At 33.8% G+C, this 24383-nt stretch overlaps 1 protein-coding gene across 1 annotated transcript; it reads right to left on the bottom strand.

Annotated features, from left to right (window-relative positions):
• Positions 1 to 6179: 6179 nt before the first annotated feature.
• Positions 6180 to 22708, bottom strand: LOC143246058 (uncharacterized). Its single transcript, XM_076492287.1, has 3 exons — positions 22534 to 22708; positions 13288 to 13425; positions 6180 to 6665 (listed from the first exon to the last, which is right to left on the bottom strand). The coding sequence occupies exons 2-3, from the start codon at positions 13422 to 13424 to the stop codon at positions 6299 to 6301; spliced, it is 504 nt and encodes a 167-aa protein (XP_076348402.1). The 5' UTR covers position 13425; positions 22534 to 22708; the 3' UTR covers positions 6180 to 6298.
• Positions 22709 to 24383: the final 1675 nt, after the last annotated feature.

Raw genomic sequence — 24383 nt, 5'->3', positions numbered from 1 at the left:
ACCAAAGTTGTAACATTACCAAACAAACTTCACATTAGTTTGTTGAATTGTCTTTAAAATGTAACGATACATTTTCACCAAACAGAACTTTATGACGGATTTTGTTTTTTATAAATCCAACATTACAATCTTACGAAGTCAAGCTTTACGTTAAGCTTATTAAAAATTCAACAGTGTAATCTCACTGTTTACATTAACTTGCTGAATTTTTATTACATACAGCATTATAATATTATCAAATGAAGATTTACATCAAGTTTGTTAAATTTTCCTCATAAACTCAACGTTATAATCTTACGAAATAGAGTTTTGTGATGGATTTTTAAAAATATAAATTTAGCATTATAATCTCACGAAACCAAGTTTTACTATAAGCTTATTAGATAAAACAAGTCAGTATAATTTGACCAAATTGATCATTATGTTAAATAGGTTGATCTTTTTTATATATTATGATCTTTCTAAACCAAATATTACATTGTTAGTTTTGTTTATAAGTTCAATGGTATAATTTTACCAAATAAAGCTTTATGTTGGATTACAAAACTGGGATCCATTACTCCTGTTGGATTTTCTTTTATATCCAACATTATAATTTTATCAAACTCATGTTTTATGTTAGGCCTATCGGATATACTTTATAAACTGAACATTACATTAGGCTTGTAAGTTTTGTTTATATGTTGAACGTTATAATCTTACCAAACAGATCTTTATGTTGAATTTTCTTTTCTTTAGATTAGAGGTTCAGCATGGCCAAGCGCGTTAAGGCGTGCGACTCGTAATCGGAGGGGCGCGGGGTCGCATCCGGTCGTACCAAACATGCTCGCCCTTTCAGCCGTGGGGATGTTATAAGTGACGGTCAATCCCACTATTCGTTGGCAAAAGAGTAGCCCAAGAGTTGGCGGTGGGTGGTGATGACTAGGTGCCTTCCCTCTAATCTTACACTGCTAAATTAGGGACGGCTAGCGCAGATAGCTCTCGAGTAGCTTTGCGCGAAATTAAAAAACAAACAAATTCTTTAGATTCGACTTTATAAACTTACTAAACCAAGCTTTATGTCAGACTTACTAGATTATATGAAAAACCAACAGCATAATCTTATCAAACTGGGATTTAGGGTAGGCATGTTGAATTTTATTTTTACATCCAATATTATAAATTTATCAAACTAAGTTTTATGTTAGGGTTGTTGGATTTTCTTTATAATTTCAACATTACGATCTTAAAAGACCTAGCATTACGTTAAATTTCGTGATTTTATTTATATATTCAACACTGCGATCTTTCCGAACCAAAGATTATATTAAGTATGTTGACATTATTCTCGTATCAAACCAAGCTTTAGACTTGTTGGATTTTCTTTATGAACTCAAATATTATATTTAGGCTTGCCAACCTTTCTTCACCGAATTACATATATTCTTCTTACTCTGGGAACGCTTGACAAATCTTCCGGATTCTCAAATAAGATTATTTTCAAGCAGCAGAATTTCGTAGTAGTTTTACTCTGCTTCTTTTCGTAAAAACTTTATATCATGAGTTGCAGTTTTTGCAATAATAAATAGTTTTAGAACAGGTACAACGTTTCATTTTTGGTGCAATCATTTTTCAGTACAGAAGTTAGAAACATCGTACCAGTAATGGAAACATCTTTTTGGGTGTTAAAGTTTTAATTGTAATGGAATACTAGTTAATCCATAATTAAACACAAAACGAATCTATTTCAATACCTTAGTACCACTTGTAGAACGTGCAACTCACATTACTATTTTGAGTTACGTAACCCAATAACGCATGACACAGGATCTAGCTGTTACTAGTCGCTTGTGGAAGGGTTATAGGCTTCTCTTCGTTTTCATAACCTCAGTGTAGTACTCTTGTAAAGTGGCAAAAACCTTTCAAGCCAAGGATATGGTGAAACCATTTGCGAAGCGGGAAAACGGATTATTTTGTCTGGTGGAAGTTTAGTTTAACTAAGTAAACAGCAAAGAAGGCATGCTACTACCACTGTTCTAGAAAATCACTCCGAAATAAAATCCAGATTGTTCTCCTACAAACTGTCATGCCCTCGAATTTCTTTGAACCTCAGAAGCTCAATCTGAGGTTGCATCTGCTGCTCGTAACTGTTCCTACACTTTAAAAACAATAGTAAGCAGGACATGAGAAAGTCCTGTTACGATGATTGGCCAAAGGTAGTGACACACTTGATGATCTGAAAGTCATTAGTTGGTCATACGCATTCAGACAATTTAAGTTTGATGGCCTTGGATTTACGACAAGTGGTAACAATCCAAAGTTCTATTCAAGCGGCCAGACAGCCTTTTACAGGTTTGTTCTGCCTCACCTGGAAAGGGACATCTTAATAAAATGATTGGTACACATAACCTGATTTACTTGTTTAATGATTCTTGGATCCATGCTCACCATCAAGCAACATCTTGTTCAATTAACAAATAAAAGATGTAATCTGGTTGATCTCTATTGAAGACTCGTTATTCATTCATTTGGATATAAAATCTGATTATTTTACATCCGTTGGTACACTAGTTATTTTATCATTCATGCTGAAGAAAGCTGCTTATTCTCTTTGTGTTTTCAGATTCGTTAGCAACTTAGTAATCGTACTATACAAGTAAAACTTACAGTAACATGGTTATTGTCCTAACATTTTAAACTTTCATTGGTGACCCGGTAATTTTATTATACAAGTAAAACTTACAGTAACATGGTTATTGTCTTCACATTTTAAATATTTATTAACGACCTGGTGATCTTATTATCCAAGTGGAACCTAAAGTAACATGGTTATTATCCTCACATTTTAAATATTTATTAACGACTTGGTAATCTCATCATCCATGTGGAACCTATACTAACATGGTTATTGTCTTCACATTTTAAAGATTTATCAACGACCTGGTGATCTTATTATCCAAGTAGAACCTATATTAACATGTGGCCTTGTCCACGTTATTTAATTTTAGTGACCTGTCTTCTCTGGTCCATCTCATTCTTAGTGACCCCTTTACACTTTCTTTGTAACTGTCTAAGGCGGAATCGCACGGGACAGAGTAAAATTTATGGCTTAGACAAAGTGAATATGAATTTCCTTAATTATATATAACTGTTGAGCGGAACGTTATGCTTACTTGACTCAATAGAAGTAAGACGTCTGTGAATAACGTTATTATACTGTTTATGTTACATTTATTAGAATAAGAACAAAAATAGACATTCAAAATATATATACAAGCCCACAAAATCTTAATCAAATTTATTTGAAGAAAATGCCCAATTTTAACTGTTTAGTTTTTTAATGGATTTTCTCATGCGGTTAAAATAGAACACCAATTCTATGGCTTTTTCATGAAGTTCATTTTCTCCATTCATTTTTCGTTACAGTTTGATAGCGTTAATATAACTTAACACTTGTGATGAAGTAGGAATTTCTATTTCCTTACTATCTTTTCCCATTTTGTTCATCTTCTGCATCTCTCACACTGTTACTATCTTGAGATTCTATTATATATTTTAAATCAATTTCATCAGTTTCTGTTAAAACATTCTTGTCAACATTCACAAAACTTTCTATGTTCATAGAATCATCTGCATCATTCTTCTCAATCAGAGTTTGGATTTCACTATAATCATCATAACAAACAACTTCTCCAGAATCTCCGCCATTATCAAGAATAAATCCAGTTTCGAAAACTTTTTATTATGCATTCATCTTTTAAGGATTTCACTGAATGACTTAAATATGTAATTGCATCTTACACGTCAATTTTCATGGTCATTTCAAACACTCTCTTACAGTCGTCTATGTTTGTAATAATATGCTGAAGCATCAATTTTCTGTATTTCAGTTTTATACGCTGTATATTCCATTATCTAGTGGCTGTAGAATTGATGTTGTACACGGAGGTAGAAAGACTAAACGAACATTTCAAAGTTGAACTTTGGATGAAAAATTACATTATTTATAAAAAGTAGAATATTCCTATTTTCTTGTTTCATTCCTTGTTTAATTTAACTGCAAAAATGATGGTAGCAAAAAGAACAGAATATATTTAACCAATATTTACTGTAACAAAATGTCCGAACTTTCATTAATATTTAAATAATTATTAATTAAACAAAAATTTATCAATATCTAAGAAATTATTAATTAAATAAGAAATTAATATTTAATCAAAAGCATTTTTTCCGCCTTACTCAGGTTCTAATCCTACTTGTTGATAGAGAAGGTAAGTTTTCTATCCGCGTTACGCAGGTTCCACCATATAGAGGGCTTTTATAAGAGAAATCTTTACATAATGCTGGAAAATTTTCATATTTCCGACTTGTACAAATTTCTGGCTTATACAGGTTTTACTGTATTTCTTTCAGTTACTTCTTTATAGGCCCGGCATGGCCAAGCGCGTTAAGGCGTCTCGTAATCTGAGGGTCGCGGGTTCGCATCCGCGTCGCGCCAAACATGCTCACCCTCTCAGCCGTGGGGGCGTTATATAGTGACGGTCAATCCCACTATTCGTTGGTAAAAGAGTAGCCCAAAAGTTGGCGGTGGGTAGTGATGACTACCTGCCTTCCCTCTAGTCTTACACTACTAAATTAGGGACGGCTAGCACAGATAGCCCTCGAGTAGCTTCGTGCGAAATTCAAAAAACAAACAATACTTCTTTACACTTTCTGTGTATCTGTCGCTTTGTTTACCTTATTCACTTTCAGCTACCTTTTAAAACTTTCTTTGTAACTTTGGCTTTGTTTAGCTTATTCACTTTCAGCTACATTTTAAAACTTTCTTTGTTACTTTGGCTTTGTTTAGCTTATTCACTTTCAGCTACATTTTAAAACTTTCTTTGTTACTTTGGCTTTGTTTAGCTTATTCACTTTCAGCTACATTTTAAAACTTTCTTTGTAACCTTGGCTTTGTTTAGCTTATTCATTATTAGCTACCTTTTAAAACTTTCTTTGTAACTTTGGCTTTGTTTAGCTTATTCACTTTCAGCTACATTTTAAAACTTTCTTTGTAACTTTGACTTTGTTTAGCTTATTCACTTTCAGCTACATTTTAAAACTTTCTTTGTAACTTTGACTTTGTTTAGCTTATTCACTTTCAGCTACATTTTAAAACTTTCTTTGTAACTTTGGCTTTGTTTAGCTTATTCACTTTCAGCTACATTTTAAAACTTTCTTTGTAACTTTGGCTTTGTTTAGCTTATTCACTTTTAGCTACCTTTTAAAACCTTTTTTGTAACTTTGGCTTTGTTTAGGTTATTCACTTTTAGCTACCTTTTAAAACTTTTTTTGTTACTTTGGCTTTGTTTAGGTTATTCACTTTTAATTACCTTATAAAACATTCTTTGTAACTTTGGCTTTGTTTAGCTTATTCACTTTCAGCTACATTTTAAATCTTTCTTTGTAACTTTGGCTTTGTTTAGCTTATTCACTTTTAGCTACCTTTTAAAACTTTCTTTGTTACTTTGGCTTTGTTTAGCTTATTCACTTTCAGCTACATTTTAAAACTTTCTTTGTACCTTTGGCTTTGTTTAGATTATTCACTTTTAGCTACATTTTAAAACTTTCTTTGTAACTTGGGGTTTGTTTAGGTTATTTAACTTTAGTGACATGTCTGGTCTGGTCTGTCATTGTTCAGCGACCTTTTCAAGGGAAGATATTTTGTTTCTATCAATTGATATATGAGTCGTGATTTATATAGTAGTTTTCAGGCATATGGGAAGTTTCTTATTTGTTTTTTTTCATCAAAACATTCTTTATTTGACAGAAACCTGGCTTGTAAAATGTTTCATTCAGTTATTGAGTCTATGTCTGCAGAGATATCTCTTCATATTATTGACCAGGTAAGTAAAACATTTCAGTCACAGGTCTCTAGATTGGTCTCTTCATATTATTGACATGTTGAATGAAAAGTGTCATTCAGTCTGTGAGTCTATGTAATGTCCATATTACTGACCTAGTGAGTAAACCATCAATGAAAATTCCGTCAGATTAAAAATCTGACAAATATAATATTCTGTGTAGACTGTCTTTCAAGACGTTACTTGTACCGAACTTGTGTTTTCGTGTAATTTCACTAGTTTCTTCTATTCAGTCTTCTGTTTTAGTTCATAATCAGAAGACTTTAGTTTTATACCATATTTATTTATAAAAGAGAAACGATCATTTTGTCGGAAAATGAAATATTGAACTTGTTGGTTCTACACTTCATTACAATTTTTATTTATCATTTTTATAATATGATTTTCCTTTTAAAAGCCAAAAGACTAATAAAATTCTAATGAAACTTAAAGGAAATCCCAAAATGAAAATGACCGAATAAAGGAATATGAAAACTGGTTCGGCCGTAATATCCTCCATAATTCTTGTCTTCTATGTAACTAGGTGTATAACTTTTATGACTGTGGTCATCGTAATCTCCACCATGACTAGGACTATGTTCTACACCGTGGGATGGAGGATGGATGTCTTTCTCTTCGGTATCATCATAATACACTGCTGGCTTATCTTTGTAAACTGGAATTTCTTTGTCGGTTGGATTTTTGTGAACTGGGATTTCTTTGTATACCGGGATTTCCTTGTAAACTGGAATTTCTTTCACAACAGGCACTTCTTCATATATAATCTTTTTATGAACGTAAGCACTGTGGAGACAGAAATTAAAATAAATCTGGTTAAAACAAGACATTTGCTCCAACTTTTCAAAACGACATTTCACCAGAATAGTAAGATTTGTTCTATTAATTGCAAATCTTTTGAATGTTTTTGCTTTATACAGTACAAACAAGGTCCTATATGGCTACGTGGTTAAGACGCTCGACTCGTGTTCTGAGCTCGCTCCCATGGCTGAAAGGGCGAGCGTTATAATGTGACGGTCAATCCTACTATTCGTTGGTAAAAGAGCAGCCATATAGTCTTACACTGCTAAATTAGGGATGGCTAGCTAAATTAGGAACTGAAGAAGTGCTCACACAAGATTTTAACAAACGAGTCAACGCAGATGGCCCTCGTGTATCTTTACGCAAAATTCAAACAAACAGTACCAACAAAACTGAAATAGCAGAGCGCCCTCATAAATGAAAAGTTAGTTTGTGGCTAGTTTTATTTCTGGTTACGACCTAATTTAAAAAGTTTTGTAGAGAATACAGAAGTGATATTTACAATTATTATTATACAGATGGAAAGTTAGTTTGTGGCTCGGTTCGCCTCTGGTTATGACCTAATTCAAAATGGTTCTGTGGAGAATACAGAACTGATACTTACAATAATTATTGTACAGATGGAAAGTTAGTTTGTGGCTAGGTTCACCTCTGGTTATGATCTAATTCAAAATGGTTCTGTGGAGAATACAGAACTGATACTTACAATAATTATTGTACAGATGGAAAGTTAGTTTGTGGCTAGGTTCACTTCTGGTTATGACCTAATTCAAAATGGTTCTGTGGAGAATACAGAACTGATACATACAATAATTATTGTACAGATGAAAAGTTAGTATGTGGCTAGGTTCACCTCTGGTTATGACCTAATTCAAAATGGTTCTGTGGAGAATACAGAACTGATACTTACAATAATTATTGTACAGATGGAAAGTTAGCTTCTAGCTATTTTTAACTCCAAGCTGTCTCCTAAAACATAGCATCTAAGACAAGGCGAATATTGTTATAGTTTATGAGGATAAAAATCTGTGTTATGGTATCTATATTTAACAATGAGCAATTTACTTGCATCGTGGTATGGTACCTACATTTACCACTGCACAGTTTTGTTGCATTTGTGTTATAATACATATATTTACTGGTTGGACAGTTTTGTTACAATTGTGTTACACTACCTATAGTTAACAATGAACAATTTCCTTACATCTGTGTTATGGTAGCTACATTTATCACTGAACAATTTTGTTACATCGGTGTAATGCTACGTATATTTACCGTTGGAGAATTCTGTAACATCTGTGTTACGATATCAATATTTATCTTTGAACAGTTTTGTTGCATATTTGTTATGGTATTCATACTTCCCGTTGAACTATTTTATTGTCTTTATTATGGAAATATTTCTGATTCTTCTAACAATCACATGCATGATGCTTTTAATCAATTCAGGATTTTTGCTAATAAGATTTAAGCAGAAGACTTGGATTGAGTTGATGAGAATAAATCAGATGTTGACACTGATCAAGTTTTGGATTGAGTTGATGAGAATAAACCAGATGTTGACACTGATCAAGGTTTGGATTCGGTTGATGAGAATAAACCAGATGTTGACACTGATCAAGTTTTGGATTGAGTTGACGAGAATGAACCAAATGATGAGACTGATCAAGTTTTGGATTCAATTGATGAGAATCAACCAGATGATGAGACTGATTAAGTTTTGGATTTAATTGATGAAAATGAACTAGATGATGAGACCGATCAAGTTTGGATTGAGTTGATAAGAATAAACCAGATGTTTACACTGATCAAGTTTTGAATTCTGTTGATGAGAATGAACCAGATGATGAGACTGATCAAGTTTTGGATTGAGTTGACGAGAATGAACCAAATGATGAGACTGATCAAGTTTTGGATTCAATTGATGAGAATCAACCAGATGATGAGACTGATTAAGTTTTGGATTTAATTGATGAAAATGAACTAGATGATGAGACCGATCAAGTTTGGATTGAGTTAATAAGAATAAACCAGATGTTTACACTGATCAAGTTTTGAATTCTGTTGATGAGAATGAACCAGATGATGAGACTGATCAAGTTTTGGATTGAGTTGACGAGAATGAACCAAATGATGAGACTGATCAAGTTTTGGATTCAATTGATGAGAATCAACCAGATGATGAGACTGATCAAGTTTTGGATTGAGTTGATGAGAATGAACTAGATGATGAGACTGATCAAGTTTTAAATTGAGTTGATGAGAATGAACCAGATGATGAGACTGATAAAGTTTTGGATTCAATTGATGAAAATAAACCAGATGATGAGAATGATCATGTTTGGATTTAGTTGATTAGAATAAACCAGATGATTAGTTTTATTTTTGCACTAACTTATCGACCCTCTACTTTTATACATTTTCCATAGTTTGGATAATCATATATAAATCTATACTGACATTTTCGAAAAAAAAGGCTTAAAGATGGCAAGCTGTATATTTGATATTTTCTTAGTGTCTCGTGACAGAAATGTAACTGGAAGAAAATAGTATTCTGCTTCATGTAATTTGGGGATAAAAAATCTATAATGTGAGCAACAGAATTACTTTTGCACATTCGTTTTAGTGTCTACGTTTGTTTTTATGTAGTTTATTTTTGGCCTCTGACGTATATTCTTAACTGTGTATTGTGCATGTCTCGCCTGTCCTCGAAACATGTAGAACGTTCGTGTGCGTTAAAATCAATAATGCTTGTTCGATGAAAGCACTCGAGAATAATGTAGAAATTTCTCCAAACTCGCGTGATTCCTATAAAAAGGGGTGAGCCGATAGATGGAAGAGGAGATTATTGGTCAGCTACAGTAAGTGTGCTATAGACCTAGGAAGCTATAATTGTCAATAACGTCTATTAATAGGAAAACCACAGAATTTGACCAGTAACGTTTCTAGATTCCGAACATTACAAACCGTTCAATTTCAGTGAATTACTTTGGATGTTGTTGTTTCTACGAGGACATTAAATATCTTCTTCGGTACAAAGTAAACTTCTAATCAGTGTGAGACTAGCCAAGAAAGACATCGTTCGTTTGACGCGGTGCAACAACATCAAATCGGTATTTATCTGCTTGTCGTGGATCTGGACCATGGATAAAATATTCAGTTCTAGACTGGATATAAGACTCAGTTTTGTCTGTAAGTTTGCAAAACTTTTGTGCATATAAACCATCATTTATAATAACTATTAGTAATAACCGTTATTATAAATTGTATTGTTTTATTTTCGTATATTAAAATATATTTGTGTTAAAAAAGAAAATTATATGCATCAGTCTTGTTGGCAAGTAACATAAATTTGATATATATCTAATTAATCTAATTAGATTCAAATTGAAATTTCCGGTTGTTTGGAATAGTAATACGTAACGTACGTAAATTGGAGAATTGTCCGAAATGAATTATAATACGTAACATGTGACTTGCCAAATTTGGACAGAAAAAGAAAAAAAAGGTGCTTCTTGTGAGATTTAGTCTCACGAAACGAGTACATTGCATTTGATTTATTATAGAAATCCATTTCAAAGTTATAAGGCACATTTCTAATAAGATTATAGTTAATTTGCACTGCTTTGTTTCTCTATATTACATAAATGAAACTACTCAATTAAACCAATGTTCTATAACAAAACGAGTGGAAATAAAATGTTCATACTGTGATTTAAACACAAGATCGTGTTAACATATTCATTTTATATTTATCTAAACGGTTTTATTATTTGGATATAGTCACTGACGCTTATTCAGTGTGTATCCTGGTAGGACAGCGGTAAGTCATTCCGAAAACACAGAAATATTTAGCGATTTATTTTGTCATTGTCAGTTCCCAGCCTGTTTTCACTCCTTACTATACAAATTCAAATATAGAAAAAGTCGATTTAATCGTGACGGTTGCAAATACCAAGTACTGCTGGGTTTATTTCACTTTTAATTATTTACCACTCAGGACATCACAACGGATCTTTTCTGCAAATATGTACTTGTTGAAAGATGATGTCTGAGCTTCGTATTTAATAACAGTTCTAAGAAGGAATGGAACGTTTTGATAGATGTCTGTAACCCAATTGCACTTCCTCTGACGTTAAGTTTTAATAACCGAGACAAGTTTGCTAGATTAGCGCTTGGCGTTTGGAGAAATATTATTTGTAACATGGTGCCGTGATTGCACGTGAATCAGTTTTGATTGTATGCTGGACGAGACATTTAGTTTTTTAGGTACAACTAGATCCAAAAGTTATTTGGTGAAACTGAACGTCGTGTTTTTTTGACAATCTCGATGATTGCTTGTTGTTAAGTGCTGCTTCATTCGAACCTTGTCCATCAGTCTTTGTTTCTTTCCAGTTTTATTTCCTGCTAATAGTTCCAAGCGTGTTCCCTTTCCGACCAGCTGACATAGATTCTAACAGTTCCAAGCATGTTCCCTTTCCGACCAGCTGACATAGGTTCTAATTAATTTTATTTATTTACTGCTAATAATTCCAAGCGTGTTCCCTTTCCGACCAGCTGACATAGGTTCTAACAGTTCCAAGCGTGTTCCCTTTCCAACCAGCTGACATAGGTTCTAATTATTTTTATTTATTTCCTGCTAATAGTTCCAAGCGTGTTCCCTTTCCGACCAGCTGACATAGGTTCTAATTATTTTTATTTATTTCCTGCTAATAGTTCCAAGCGTGTTCCCTTTCCGACCAGCTGACATAGGTTCTAATTATTTTTATTTATTTCCTGCTAATAGTTCCAAGCGTGTTCCCTTTCCGACCAGCTGACATAGGTTCTAATTATTTTTATTTATTTCTTTCCCTTTCCGACCAGCTACATACGTTCCAATAGTTCGTGTGACATAGGTTCCAGTTCTTTCCGACCTGAGGTTCTAACAGTTCTAAGCATGTTCCCTTTCCGACCAGCTGACATAGGTTCTAATAGTTCCAAGCGTGTTCCCTTTCCGACCAGCTGACATAGGTTCTAATTATTTTTACTGCGATGTATGAACTCGAAAACTCAGTGTTATGTTTAAAAGTTAACGTCAAGTCAAGTTCCTGACATATCGTAGTGCGCGGGGTAACGAGAGCTCGTGGTGTTAGACCTCTTACTCTCTGGGCTTAAAATCACTCGTTTTATTTTTATTTTTGCGTGGTTGGAAGTTTTGATATTATATATCTATCAGAGTAATGTCCATGCACTGTCTACATATACACTTGATGCAAATAACCATTTTTCTTTATATTTCCATAATTATTTACACTATCATTAGATGGGTATCAACTATAAAATATTCACATTTTCCATTTTTATTAGTTAACCCCTAAACTAATGTGGAGTCTAGTTTATAGGTGGTCTTTTTGTTTTATTTTGAATGTATATGTTCACTGGCGAAATGTATTTAGGACTCTTCTCATCATGTATGCAGTATCTGTCTAATTTGCTTACTAGTTAATTTCGTTTTCAATTTTTGTCAAAATAATTTATTGTACTATGTAGTAGAAGTGTATCTGCTATTGTTTCTATGTGTGCGTATTTATGCTTGAATTCTGATGAGGTAGTTCTGGGTACTTTATAAGTTGTTATGAGTTTTGTATTGTTTGTAGTTTCAGTTTGGCTTGTACTAATTTTTTTACTAACATTTATCCTTGCAGGAGCCACATAGTCAATGACCGGTTTAATGTATGTTTTATATATTTTTATAATGTCATCTGCTGTCGCTCCACTATTTTAACCAGTTAGACTCCTTGCATAGTTTGTTATTCGCCAAATTTTTGTTTTAATATTACTTGTGTGGTTTATCCATGTCAGCTTAGAGTCAAATGTTAGTCCTAAAAATGTTTGCAGATGTAGCAGTCTGAAGGAGTGCTCCATTTATATAGATCTCTGGTTATTTGCATCAAGTGTATATGTAAACAGTGCATGGACATTACCCTGACTAATTGTGGGCTATTCTGGCCCTCATGTACTCAAGTGTATATGTAAACAGTGCAGGGACATTACCCTGACTAATTGTGGGTTATTCTGGCACTCATGTACTCAAGTGTATATGTAGACAGTGCAGGGACATTACCCTGACTAATTGTGGGTTATTCTGGCCCTCATGTACAATGTATAAATACACTTGACAGTTGCTACAAAGGAAGGAGGGTATATAACCATTAACACCCAAATAATCATAAGACAGAAAGAGAGTAGGGTTTTAAAAAACAAACAGTTTCACATCTTCATTTAGACATAATTCACTTTGACTCAACTAGGGTTTGAAAGAAAGATGGATTTAAAACAACACTTATTAGTTTAGGGACAATTAACTAGGGATTCATGTAGTTTAACTACGCTTCTTTACTTGGAGAGATTTTCTGTTTAATTTACAATAAATCTGAAGAAGAGGATATTTAAGAGTTTCTTTGTTTCTTTTGGTAATACATTTTACAAAATTTCTTTGAGGATATATCTTACCTTCAGGACTAAATTTTAAGGGAACGTGTTGTTTCAGCTAGTGTTTTTAAATAAGGGTTACATTTATATCTAGATGGGTTTCAAGAAATGCAGCACGATAAATATTTAGGCTTACGGTGGTCTGTTGTCCACATGGAAAAGAATTTCCTTGATGATCGGTATTGGAATAGGTAGAGGAAGGATAAAGGCCTCACTTGAAATCACCACAATCACACAGACTGCTAGGCCTAACAGCAACATTTTATGGTGCATTCTGAAAAAAACAAAGTATGTTATAGTTTAAACCCACGATTAGCAATGCTGTGCTGTATATTTAGTTTAATCATTCGATTAACATTGTTTTGTTTTCTCCAAACGTCACTAACAGTTTAGTTTACTCGAATTTTAAAGATCAGGAGTAAGTTATTTATAAAAATATAAAATACAAGTTAGAGTTTGTGGAAGTGGGCTGTTTTGGCAGTGATATTTTTCTTTGTATGATGCTCCGAATCGTATGAGAAATTAAAAGTTGGATCGGTTTAGTAAATCCATAGAAAAGGAGTGAAAAAAGCAAAACGTGTAGGCAAACAAAAACAAAGTTAATTTTATTATATCTTATTCAGGATGTGTATATCTCCATGACTGACGAGTGTAAGTTTAGCTTTAGTGAGTAAGCTTATCTTCTCATTGATCTTGCTTCATAACTGAGTGAGTAAGCCTGTCTTCTCATTGATCTTGCTTATTAACTGAGTGAGTAAGCCTATCTTCTCATTCATCTTGCTTCATAACTGAGTGACTAAGCCTGTCTTCTCATTCATCTTGCTTCATAACTGAGTGAGTAAGCTTATCTTCTCATTGATCTTGCTTCATAACTGAGTGAGTAAGTCTATCTTCTCATTGATTTTGCTTCATAACTGAGTGTGTAAGCCTATCTTCTCATTGATCTTGCTTCATAACTGAGTGAGTAAGTCTATCTTCTCATTGATTTTGCTTCATAACTGAGTGTGTAAGCCTATCTTCTCATTGATCTTGCTTCATAACTGAGTGAGTAAGCCTGTCTTCTCATTGATTTTGCTTCATAACTGAGTGAGTAAGCTTATCTTCTCATTGATCTTGCTTCATAACTGAGTGAGTAAGTCTATCTTCTCATTGATTTTGCTTCATAACTGAGTGTGTAAGCCTATCTTCTCATTGATCTTGCTTCATAACTGAGTGAGTAAGTCTATCTTCTCATTGATTTTGCTTCATAACTGAGTGTGTAAGCCTATCTTCTCATTGATCATGCTTCATAACTGAGTGAGTAAGCTTATCTTCTCATTGATCTTGCTTCATAACTGAGTGAGTAAGCCTGTCTTCTCATTGATCTTGCTTCATAACTGAGTGAGTAAGCCTGTCTTCTCATTCATCTTGCTTCATAACTGAGTGAGTAAGCTTATCTTCTCATTGATCTTGCTTCATAACTGAGTGAGTAAGTCTATCTTCTCATTGATTTTGCTTCATAACTGAGTGTGTAAGCCTATCTTCTCATTCATCTTGCTTCATAACTGAGTGAGTAAGCCTGTCTTCTCATTGATCTTGCTTCATAACTGAGTGACTAAGCCTGTCTTCTCATTCATCTTGCTTCATAACTGAGTGAGTAAGCTTATCTTCTCATTGATCTTGCTTCATAACTGAGTGAGTAAGTCTATCTTCTCATTGATTTTGCTTCATAACTGAGTGTGTAAGCCTATCTTCTCATTCATCTTGCTTCATAACTGAGTGAGTAAGCCTGTCTTCTCATTGATCTTGCTTCATAACTGAGTGACTAAGCCTGTCTTCTCATTCATCTTGCTTCATAACTGAGTGAGTAAGCTTATCTTCTCATTGATCTTGCTTCATAACTGAGTGAGTAAGTCTATCTTCTCATTGATTTTGCTTCATAACTGAGTGTGTAAGCCTATCTTCTCATTGATTTTGCTTCATAACTGAGTGTGTAAGCCTATCTTCTCATTGATCATGCTTCATAACTGAGTGAGTAAGCTTATCTTCTCATTGATCTTGCTTCATAACTGAGTGACTAAGCCTGTCTTCTCATTCATCTTGCTTCATAACTGAGTGAGTAAGCTTATCTTCTCATTGATCTTGCTTCATAACTGAGTGAGTAAGTCTATCTTCTCATTGATTTTGCTTCATAACTGAGTGTGTAAGCCTATCTTCTCATTGATCATGCTTCATAACTGAGTGAGTAAGCCTGTCTTCTCATTGATCTTGCTTCATAACTGAGTGACTAAGCCTGTCTTCTCATTCATCTTGCTTCATAACTGAGTGAGTAAGCTTATCTTCTCATTGATCTTGCTTCATAACTGAGTGAGTAAGTCTATCTTCTCATTGATTTTGCTTCATAACTGAGTGTGTAAGCCTATCTTCTCATTCATCTTGCTTCATAACTGAGTGAGTAAGCTTATCTTCTCATTGATCTTGCTTCATAACTGAGTGAGTAAGCCTGTCTTCTCATTGATCTTGCTTCATAACTGAGTGAGTAAGCCTATCTTCTCATTGATCTTGCTTCATAACTGAGTGAGTAAGCCTATCTTCTCATTGATTTTGCTTCATAACTGAGTGTGTTAGCCTATCTTCTCATTGATCTTGCTTCATAACTGAGTGAGTAAGCCTGTCTTCTCATTGATCTTGCTTCATAACTGAGTGACTAAGCCTGTCTTCTCATTGATCTTGCTTCATAACTGAGTGACTAAGCCTGTCTTCTCATTCATCTTGCTTCATAATTGAGTGAGTAAGCCTGTCTTCTCATTGATCTTTTGGTCATAACTGAGTGAGTAAGCTTATCTTCTCATTGATCTTGCTTCATAACTGAGTGAGTAAGCCTATCTTCTCATTGATTTTGCTTCATAACTGAGTGTGTAAGCCTATCTTCTCATTGATCTTGCTTCATAACTGAGTGAGTAAGCCTGTCTTCTCATTCATCTTGCTTCATAACTGAGTGAGTAAGCCTGTCTTCTCATTAATCTTGCTTCATAACTGAGTGAGTAAGCCTGTCTTCTCATTCATCTTGCTTCATAACTGAGTGAGTAAGCCTGTCTTCTCATTGATCTTGCTTCATAACTGAGAGAGTAAGCCTATCTTCTCATTGATCATGCTTCAATACTGAGTGAGTAAGCCTATCTTCTCATTGATCATGCTTCCTAACTGAGTGAGTAAGTCTATGTTCTCATTGATCTTGCTTCATAACTGAGTGAGTAAGCCTGTCTTCTCATTGATCTTGCTTCATAACTGAGTGAGTAAGCCTGTCTTCTCATTGATCTTGCTTCATAACTGAGTGAGTAAGCCTGTCTTCTCATTGATCTTGCTCCATAACTGAGAGAGTAAGCCTATCTTCTCATTGACCATGCTTCAATACTGAGTGAGTAAGCCTATCTTCTCATTCATCTTTTGGTCATAACTGAGTGAGTAAGCCTGTCTTCTCATTGATCTTGCTTCATAACTGAATGAGTAAGTCTATCTTCTCATTGATCTTGCTTCATAATTGAGTGAGTAAGCCTATCTTTTTTCTTGCTGTAATTTGCATCCTGACTTTCCTTTACTTTCTTGAGGTTTCAGACTTTCTCTATGTAACCTTTACTTTTGGTATCGTGATTTTCAATGTTTCCATCACTTTAAAGCCATACTAAAGTAACATAACACATGTGTAACTAACAACGATTAAGTAACAATAAAATTTCTGTGTGAAATAAACTTCGTACGGAGGAGGTTTAGTCACTGAACAGGTTAATGACGTATGGCTGGACCAGCCAGCAGAAGTCACTGTCCTTATGAAATATCACAAAGATTCTACACTCACTTTGAAATTAAGTATTAAATTCATTCTACCACAGTTTTATTAGTTTTATTTAAATATTAAGTTCACTGATAATAACAAAGGTATATTACTAAAAAGGAAGTGCCATTTTCCTAATTTATATTTTTTATGATATAAAGCTGTTATCGACTTAAGTAAAGTTTTCTTCAAGAAACCCAATTGTAATTAAAATTTGTTAGAAACTTGTAAAATATTCTTAGTAACTTCTTATATAACTTTGTTAGTAACTTCTCCTTGTAAAACTTTGTTAGTAACTTCTCATTGTGAAACTTTGTTAGTAACTTTTTTGTAAAACTTTGTTAGTAACTTCTTATATAACTTTGTTAGGAACTTCTCTTTACAAAACTTTGTAAGGAACTTCTTGTAAAACTTTGTTAGAAACTTGTAAAACTTTGTTAGTAACTTCTTATATAACTTTGTTAGGAACTTCTTATATAACTTTGTTAGGAACTTCTCTTTACAAAACTTTGTAAGGAACTTCTTGTAAAACTTTGTTAGAAACTTGTAAAACTTTGTTAGTAACTTCTTATATAACTTTGTTAGGAACTTCTCTTTACAAAACTTTGTAAGGAACTTCTTGTAAAACTTTGTTAGTAACTTCTTGTAAAACTTTGTTAGGAACTTCTCTTTACAAAACTTTGTAAGGAACTTCTTGTAAAACTTTGTTAGTAACTTCTTGTAAAACTTTGTTAGTAACTTCTCATTGTAAAACTTTGTTAGTAACTTCTTGTAAAACTTTGTTCGTAACTTCTTGTAAAACTTTGTTAGTAACTTCTCATTGTAAAACTTTGTTAGTAACTTCTTGTAAAACTTTGTTAGTAACTTCTTCTTGTAAAACTTTGTTAGTAACTTCTTGTAAAACTTTGTTAGTAACTTCTTCTTGTAAAACTTTGTTAGTAACTTCTTGTAAAACTTTGTTAGTAACTTCTCATTGTGAAACTTTGTTAGTAACTTCTCGTTGTAAAACTTTTTTAGTAACTTCTTCTTGTAAAACTTTGTTAGTAACTTCTCCTTGTAAAACTTTGTTAGTAACTTCTTCTTGTAAAACTTTGTTAGTAACTTCTTCTTGTAAACTTTGTTGGGAACTTTCCTTTACAAAACTTTATTAGTAATTTCTTGTAAAAATTTGTTAGGAACTTCTTGTAACGCTGAAAATGTTTCATATAAACCGGACTTAAATTATTGGAGGAGTTTTGCGGACAGACAGTAGCCTCTTACATATACACACAAGTTAAACACAAAGCTACACATTGCCCTTTACGAGTATCAAACCCAGATTTTAGCGAAGTGAGTTCAGAGGAACGTCGCTGGAGGGCATATATATATAATAGGTGAAGCTCTTTATATGCTATTGGTTTACAGTGATATGTAGTACTACATCGCTGTTCACAAGGAAAGAAAGACTATATGAAACAGCTAGTGAGAGAGTACAGTGATCTTACCAATGAAACATAATCACATATGGATGTCACTATTAGAGGCGAAACTTTGTACCGAAACAAGTAGTTTTGGGGATATAATTGAAATGTCAGTTGATATTTATATAATACCAGCTTTTACAAAATATGTCTTTACTTCAACTCATGTATCTAATTTCGAACGTTTCGGGGATAAGTCCCTACCGATCCCATACATGGACAAGTTTCGAGAATAAGTTTGTTTTTGATTTTGGTTTGTTTTGAATTTCGAGCAAAGCTACACGAGGGCTATCTGCGCTAGCAGTCCCTAATTTTGCAGTGTAAGACTAAAAGGAAGGCATCAAGTCATCACCACCCACCGCCAACATTTGGGCTACTCTTTTATCAACAAATAGTGGGATTGACCATCACTTTATAACGCCCTCACAGCTGAAAGCCATGCCGGCCCTTTGGGAATAAGCCCCCGCCGATCCTGTACATGGACAAGTTTCCAGAAATAATATATTCCCAAGCCCACCATAGATTGTAATTTCTTTACATAAAACTAGAGAAAGAGACGGGTTTTCACCTTTCCATACGAATAAAATTATCGTTTAAAACCATTTTAATATCTACTTTACAGTTTATAGAAAATTTAAATACCCAAACATTTTCTCATAATTCACAAATTCTGACGGTGCCGATAGATCACAGACCAGGTCGTTTCTTTGTTTGTTTACTTGTACAAAATTCCCCGACAAATCATCACTACTAGGGGTGTAGTGGGGAGAGGGGGGGGAGAAGGAAAGATGTATTTGACCGAGAGAAGCGAGGGCACGTTAGGGTACGAGGATTGCCTGAGGTCCCTAGAAGCTGGTGGCTTTTGGATTAAATATTATACGTTATTTATGGCATCTTCTGAAAGTAAAGACATTTTTACTGGGATGTATTTAAAACGTGGAGAACTCCACATGTCACGATTCATACGTTTTAAGAAAACGTTCACGTATAATAGGACAAGTAGCCAAACCAATTGGATACGGCGGATGTAGCGAGGTGAACATATTATTAAATACTTATCTTTGCTTTCACTCAGCTCTTTCACTTCTCACTCACGCTGTTTACGGGTGTCAAGCCTAACTAGGTTATCTATAACTAGGCTTAGCTATTTCTGTTTTAGTGATTGACCTACTTTCGATTCTCTTGAGTGAGTTCATTAACACTTGAGGGTGTGCAACAGGTGATCATCCGAGATAAGAATTATACATCAGCTGAAAAACTATTTTAAGAAAATAAAGTTTATCAAGCGTACATGTAATTAAACATACACTTGGCAACAGATAGACAAACGATTTATAAACACAAGGAACTGTACTGATGATGGAACACACCATAAGTTTAGACAGAATGTTGGTAGGATTTGGTAATACAATGTTTATATATCGTTACAATGACAAAGGTCAGCAGGTCTATTAAACATTTGGCCTATCCTGTCACCTGGTGACCTTTGTCATTGTAACGATATATAAACAATATCAAGAAATAGTTTCAAACTAAACCGTGATCGTTTCTATAGTTTCTGAACACTCTCTTTCTGTTGTAGTTTTAGGTTAGTATAAGGGAACAATTTCCCCCTCTTCTGTGATCTATTTTCCAGACCTGCTATTCACCTCTAAGTATGTGACCCTACTGTACTTTGTGTCTTATTTCTAAAAAAAATTTGACATTTGTCCCATGTGAATGTTTTTGTTCCTTTAATAGAGATTCTTTAGGGTTATGTAGTAAGGTGTTAATAGAGATTCTTTAGGGTTATGTTGTAAGGTGTTAATTTCATTGTGAATACTTTTATAAACAGGCTAGTAATTTATATATAAATTTCTGCCACAAATGAGAATGAAAGAAACTTTCTATGGTTTATGATGTTTTATAGGGAAAGGCTAGAGTCAACTAACCTTTAATTAATTAATTTAATTATGAGACTGCACAAAAAATTTATCATGAAGACAACGTAACTTGTTATTATTAATCACGAAAATTGATAGGGTATCCACAATACCTAAATATATAACACACTGTTCCTTTTACTGAAGAAATATCACACATTCAAGTCTCAGTCCAACAGTTCACAGTTTTGGTCCATAAAATATCACAACAGGTAAATATTAAACTTTTACAAAACAGTATCACAATATAAACCTCTAACGAAGATGGTTAACAAACGTCTGGTAAAGTCACACATTATAAACCTCTAACGAAGGTGGTTAACAAACGTCTGGTAAAGTCACACAATATAAACCTCTAACGAAGGTGGTTAACAAACGTCTGGTAAAGTCACACAATATAAACCTCTAACGAAGATGGTTAACAAACGTCTGGTAAAGTCACACAATATAAACCTCTAACGAAGATGGTTAACAAACGTCTGGTAAAGTCACACAATATAAACCTCTAACGAAGGTGGTTAACAAACGTCTGGTAAAGTCACACAATATAAACCTCTAACGAAGGTGGTTAACAAACGTCTGGTAAAGTCACACAATATAAACCTCTAACGAAGGTGGTTAACAAACGTCTGGTAAAGTCACACATTATAAACTTCTAACGAAGGTGGTTAACAAACGTCTGGTAAAGTCACACATTATAAACTTCTAACTAATGTAAATGACACACTTGTCAGATTAAGTCACACATAAACCTTTAAAGTGAGGTAGATGACACATATATATGGTAAAGATACACATGATAGACCTGTAACTATGGTAGACAACACACCTGTTTGGTAAAGTCACACATAAATACCTGAGGGTCAAATATTACACTTTGCTTACATAACACAGATGGCCGTTACATTATAAAGTGTTTGGGCCTTAGGAATCATAAAACTAGAAGTAGATGAAAGTTATAATAATTATCGTATTTGATATGAGGCATCTTGAAAAACTAATTTAACTTTATGGAAAAAGAAAACTCTCCAGCTTTAACCCTATTATTAAAAGTTGGAAGAAAGTACTCCAGAAGTAGCCTGTGACGGCCAGAAAACACTTGCACATTTAACATTGTAACAGGTAGTGTAAGTAATTTCTCGTTTTAACCCTGTGGTGGACGGTAGAAGAAGACAGTTCCAGCTTTAACCCAATAATAGACAGAAGAAGAGGACAGTTCCAGTTTTAACCCAATAATAGACAGAAGAAGAGAACAATTACAGTTTTAACCCAATAATAGACAGCAGAGGAAGATAGTTCCAGTTTTAACCCAATAATAGACAGTAGAAGAGAACAGTTCCAGTTTTAACTGGAATTTTAAGGCAATTACAACTTTTAACTTTTAGTATACAGAAGAATCCAGATTTGACTTTAGTGTTAAACTTGTCTTGAGTTAAGAACTTGTCCGTGTTTTAGGTGTATTATATTGGGATTTGAAGTTGGACATTTTGATGTCATAATTTAGTTTGAGTTCAACATAAAATGGTTTACGAAATTTAGAAGACTATATGCCCGACTTTGAAGTCTATCGGAATATAATATTTTCAGTAATTTGGTTCGTTTGGTGTTTTACGGCGCAAACCAACTAGGCTATCTGTGCCTTCAATAATTTGATGCTTGGAGTTACCAGATCTCCCAATAACACTACGATCACCCCTATTTATTTGTTTTTTTCTCTTAACCTCAGTACTCAGTAGTATTAAACTGTCCCATTTTCTTTGTACTTGAAAGTAAAACTGATACGGTTTGTTATAATACACTTTTACTATAGTATCATATGAAAAACGCACAGTACGCATTTTCTTAACCTAACCTGTCACGAGGCGGCTGCTGGAATCGAGATTTATATATCTACTTGACTGCAATAAAAAAAGCAAACGACATTTTTTCTTCAGTATCTTAAAGACAACAAAGACGCTTTTATTATTATTGTTAACTAGATAAACTTTTAACAACTCGGTGATTTTAAAACGCGATGCATTAAATTTCAAGTTATTCAGTCGTTGGTACAAACTGTATTATTATAATTTAAACTGTTCTACAGCTGCTATAACGTATGGAGGAAATACATCACTGTGTATCCATAGTTATATTGTAATTATGAAAGGATGGTTTCTACAGCCGATATAATTTAGCTTGTATTAACTTACCTGTGAGACGAGATTAAAGTTTCGTCGAGTAGAAAGTTTCAACACCGTCTTCCTGTCTATATGCTGGAATGTTTGTTTCTCTTGCCTACTTTATATTTCATGTTGGTCCTGTTTATTAACCCAGAAAGAGCAAGAGAGACCATTAACCGGCACGGCAGTTTTATCTCTTTACATATTGAGGTCAGTATAAGGCAAGTTGTGACTTGAATTATTCGTTCTCTTAAGAACCTCAGGCATATTATCATTAAATTTCACTTTCGTCATATTTTAAACCTGTTTCTTCTTAAATAAAACTGTTTTATCAACCGTGAAAGTTTAAAACCGGTTTTAGTTAATATCGGAATATAAATTTTTTAGTTTTGTATATAAACTATAAGACATATTTTCAGTGAAAACGTTTTGATCAATAGTTAGGGTAACAGACTATTTACTTTTATGCCTGCAATGTTTTGTTGTCAGTTTTTCAAACATTTCTTTAAAATACCACTTAGGATTTTATTATTCAAATTCACCATTACGCAACATGGGGACAATTGACATCTTAACATGACATAGTTTCCCCAAATGCAAGAGAAATGGGGGGATTCTGTTGAGATACCGTCCCTCCCTCAGTGACGTCACTTCTATGTATTTATATTATTGGAACAAATAGTTAAGTGCCTCATTTTTACAACTAGATTCCCAAATAAAATGATTCATTCCACAGATTTTCACCGTTTTTCTCGCCCTAGTAACTTTGATGTTGTGAACATTTTCGTTTGAAAAGCAGGAAGAACTCGCCTGTGTTTAGACAGACTGGTTGATTCACAATCACATCTTGAATAGTTACAGTTGAATGAACAGGAAAAATTGTAATGTTTTTCACATGAATACGTAGATTATTTGGACATTAAAATTTTCTTCGTTTTTTACAACAGATTTCTTAAGTCAACGGATCACCTTATGAGTTTGATAAGAAAATTCAGTTTATTCTAGCTTCGGAAGTCAACAAAGTTTGAATAACGTACCCGGATCTACAGGGCATCACGTGGCGTATCTTTTGATATGGTTTTATTAATGAATATTGTAGTCGTAGTGATTTATAGCCTGTGTCACCCCCTCCTGGTCATGGCTCACAGCGACCTCACATAAAATATATCTTTATTAGGATAAACACTCTTCACAAACACCACTTGAATTACCGTGGCCACAACTCCTAACTTCTCCAGCATTCTACAGCCCGAGGTTATCAGCATCGATATTTTTAATGTTCTTCTACTTGTTTACTTTCATTATCATCTCTTAGTCATTTCCCAGTCCAATTTTTTTATCTGTAAAAAGTTTTCGGTCAGATAAAACTGGTTCTGCTTTGTCACTGAAGTAATTTTTAACTGACCCATTGATCTGTAAGGTTTTCTCCAGTGTAGACGTTTTCTATGGTGTCATCTTACACAAAGAGTATTTAACGAACTTGTCATGTCGGAGTTACAATTTTTCTCAAAAATTATTTTAAAATAGGCTTACAATAGATTTGAAATTTATGTTGAAAACTTCGTGTTTATGAAATTAAGCCTACAAGCAGACATGACAATCAAACGTTTAATGAAGAAATAAAGAATTGTAATATTACAACAACATATCACTTCAGAAGACTGGAGCCCAACAATAGAAGTCGTCTAATCTCTATCATTTATCAGCGGTAACACCACTGTGACTATCACTACAAAGCAATAGAAAGTCAAGAAAGCAATCTTTAAGAATTAAGAAATTATTAAACTATCCAAGCAATGTACAGCTAAAAAAAACTGTAGTTTATATTTTATCTCCACACCTTTCATAACGTAGAGTATTTACATCAGAAAGGTATTGGA

Source organism: Tachypleus tridentatus, chromosome 3, assembly GCF_004210375.1.
Source record: "Tachypleus tridentatus isolate NWPU-2018 chromosome 3, ASM421037v1, whole genome shotgun sequence".
Classification (NCBI taxonomy): domain Eukaryota; kingdom Metazoa; phylum Arthropoda; class Merostomata; order Xiphosura; family Limulidae; genus Tachypleus; species Tachypleus tridentatus.
Note: the sequence above shows the minus strand (reverse complement) of the source record. Positions and strands in the feature narration are given on the sequence as shown.

Excerpts from the sequence above, each read along its gene's own strand:
- LOC143246058 (XM_076492287.1), bottom strand. The coding sequence starts at position 13,424 with ATGCACCATAAAATGTTGCTGTTAGGCCTAGCAGTCTGTGTGATTGTG. Across the intron at positions 6,666-13,287 it reads CATGTGGACAACAGACCACC|TGCTTACGTTCATAAAAAGA; the intron begins GTAAGCCTAAAT and ends CTGTCTCCACAG.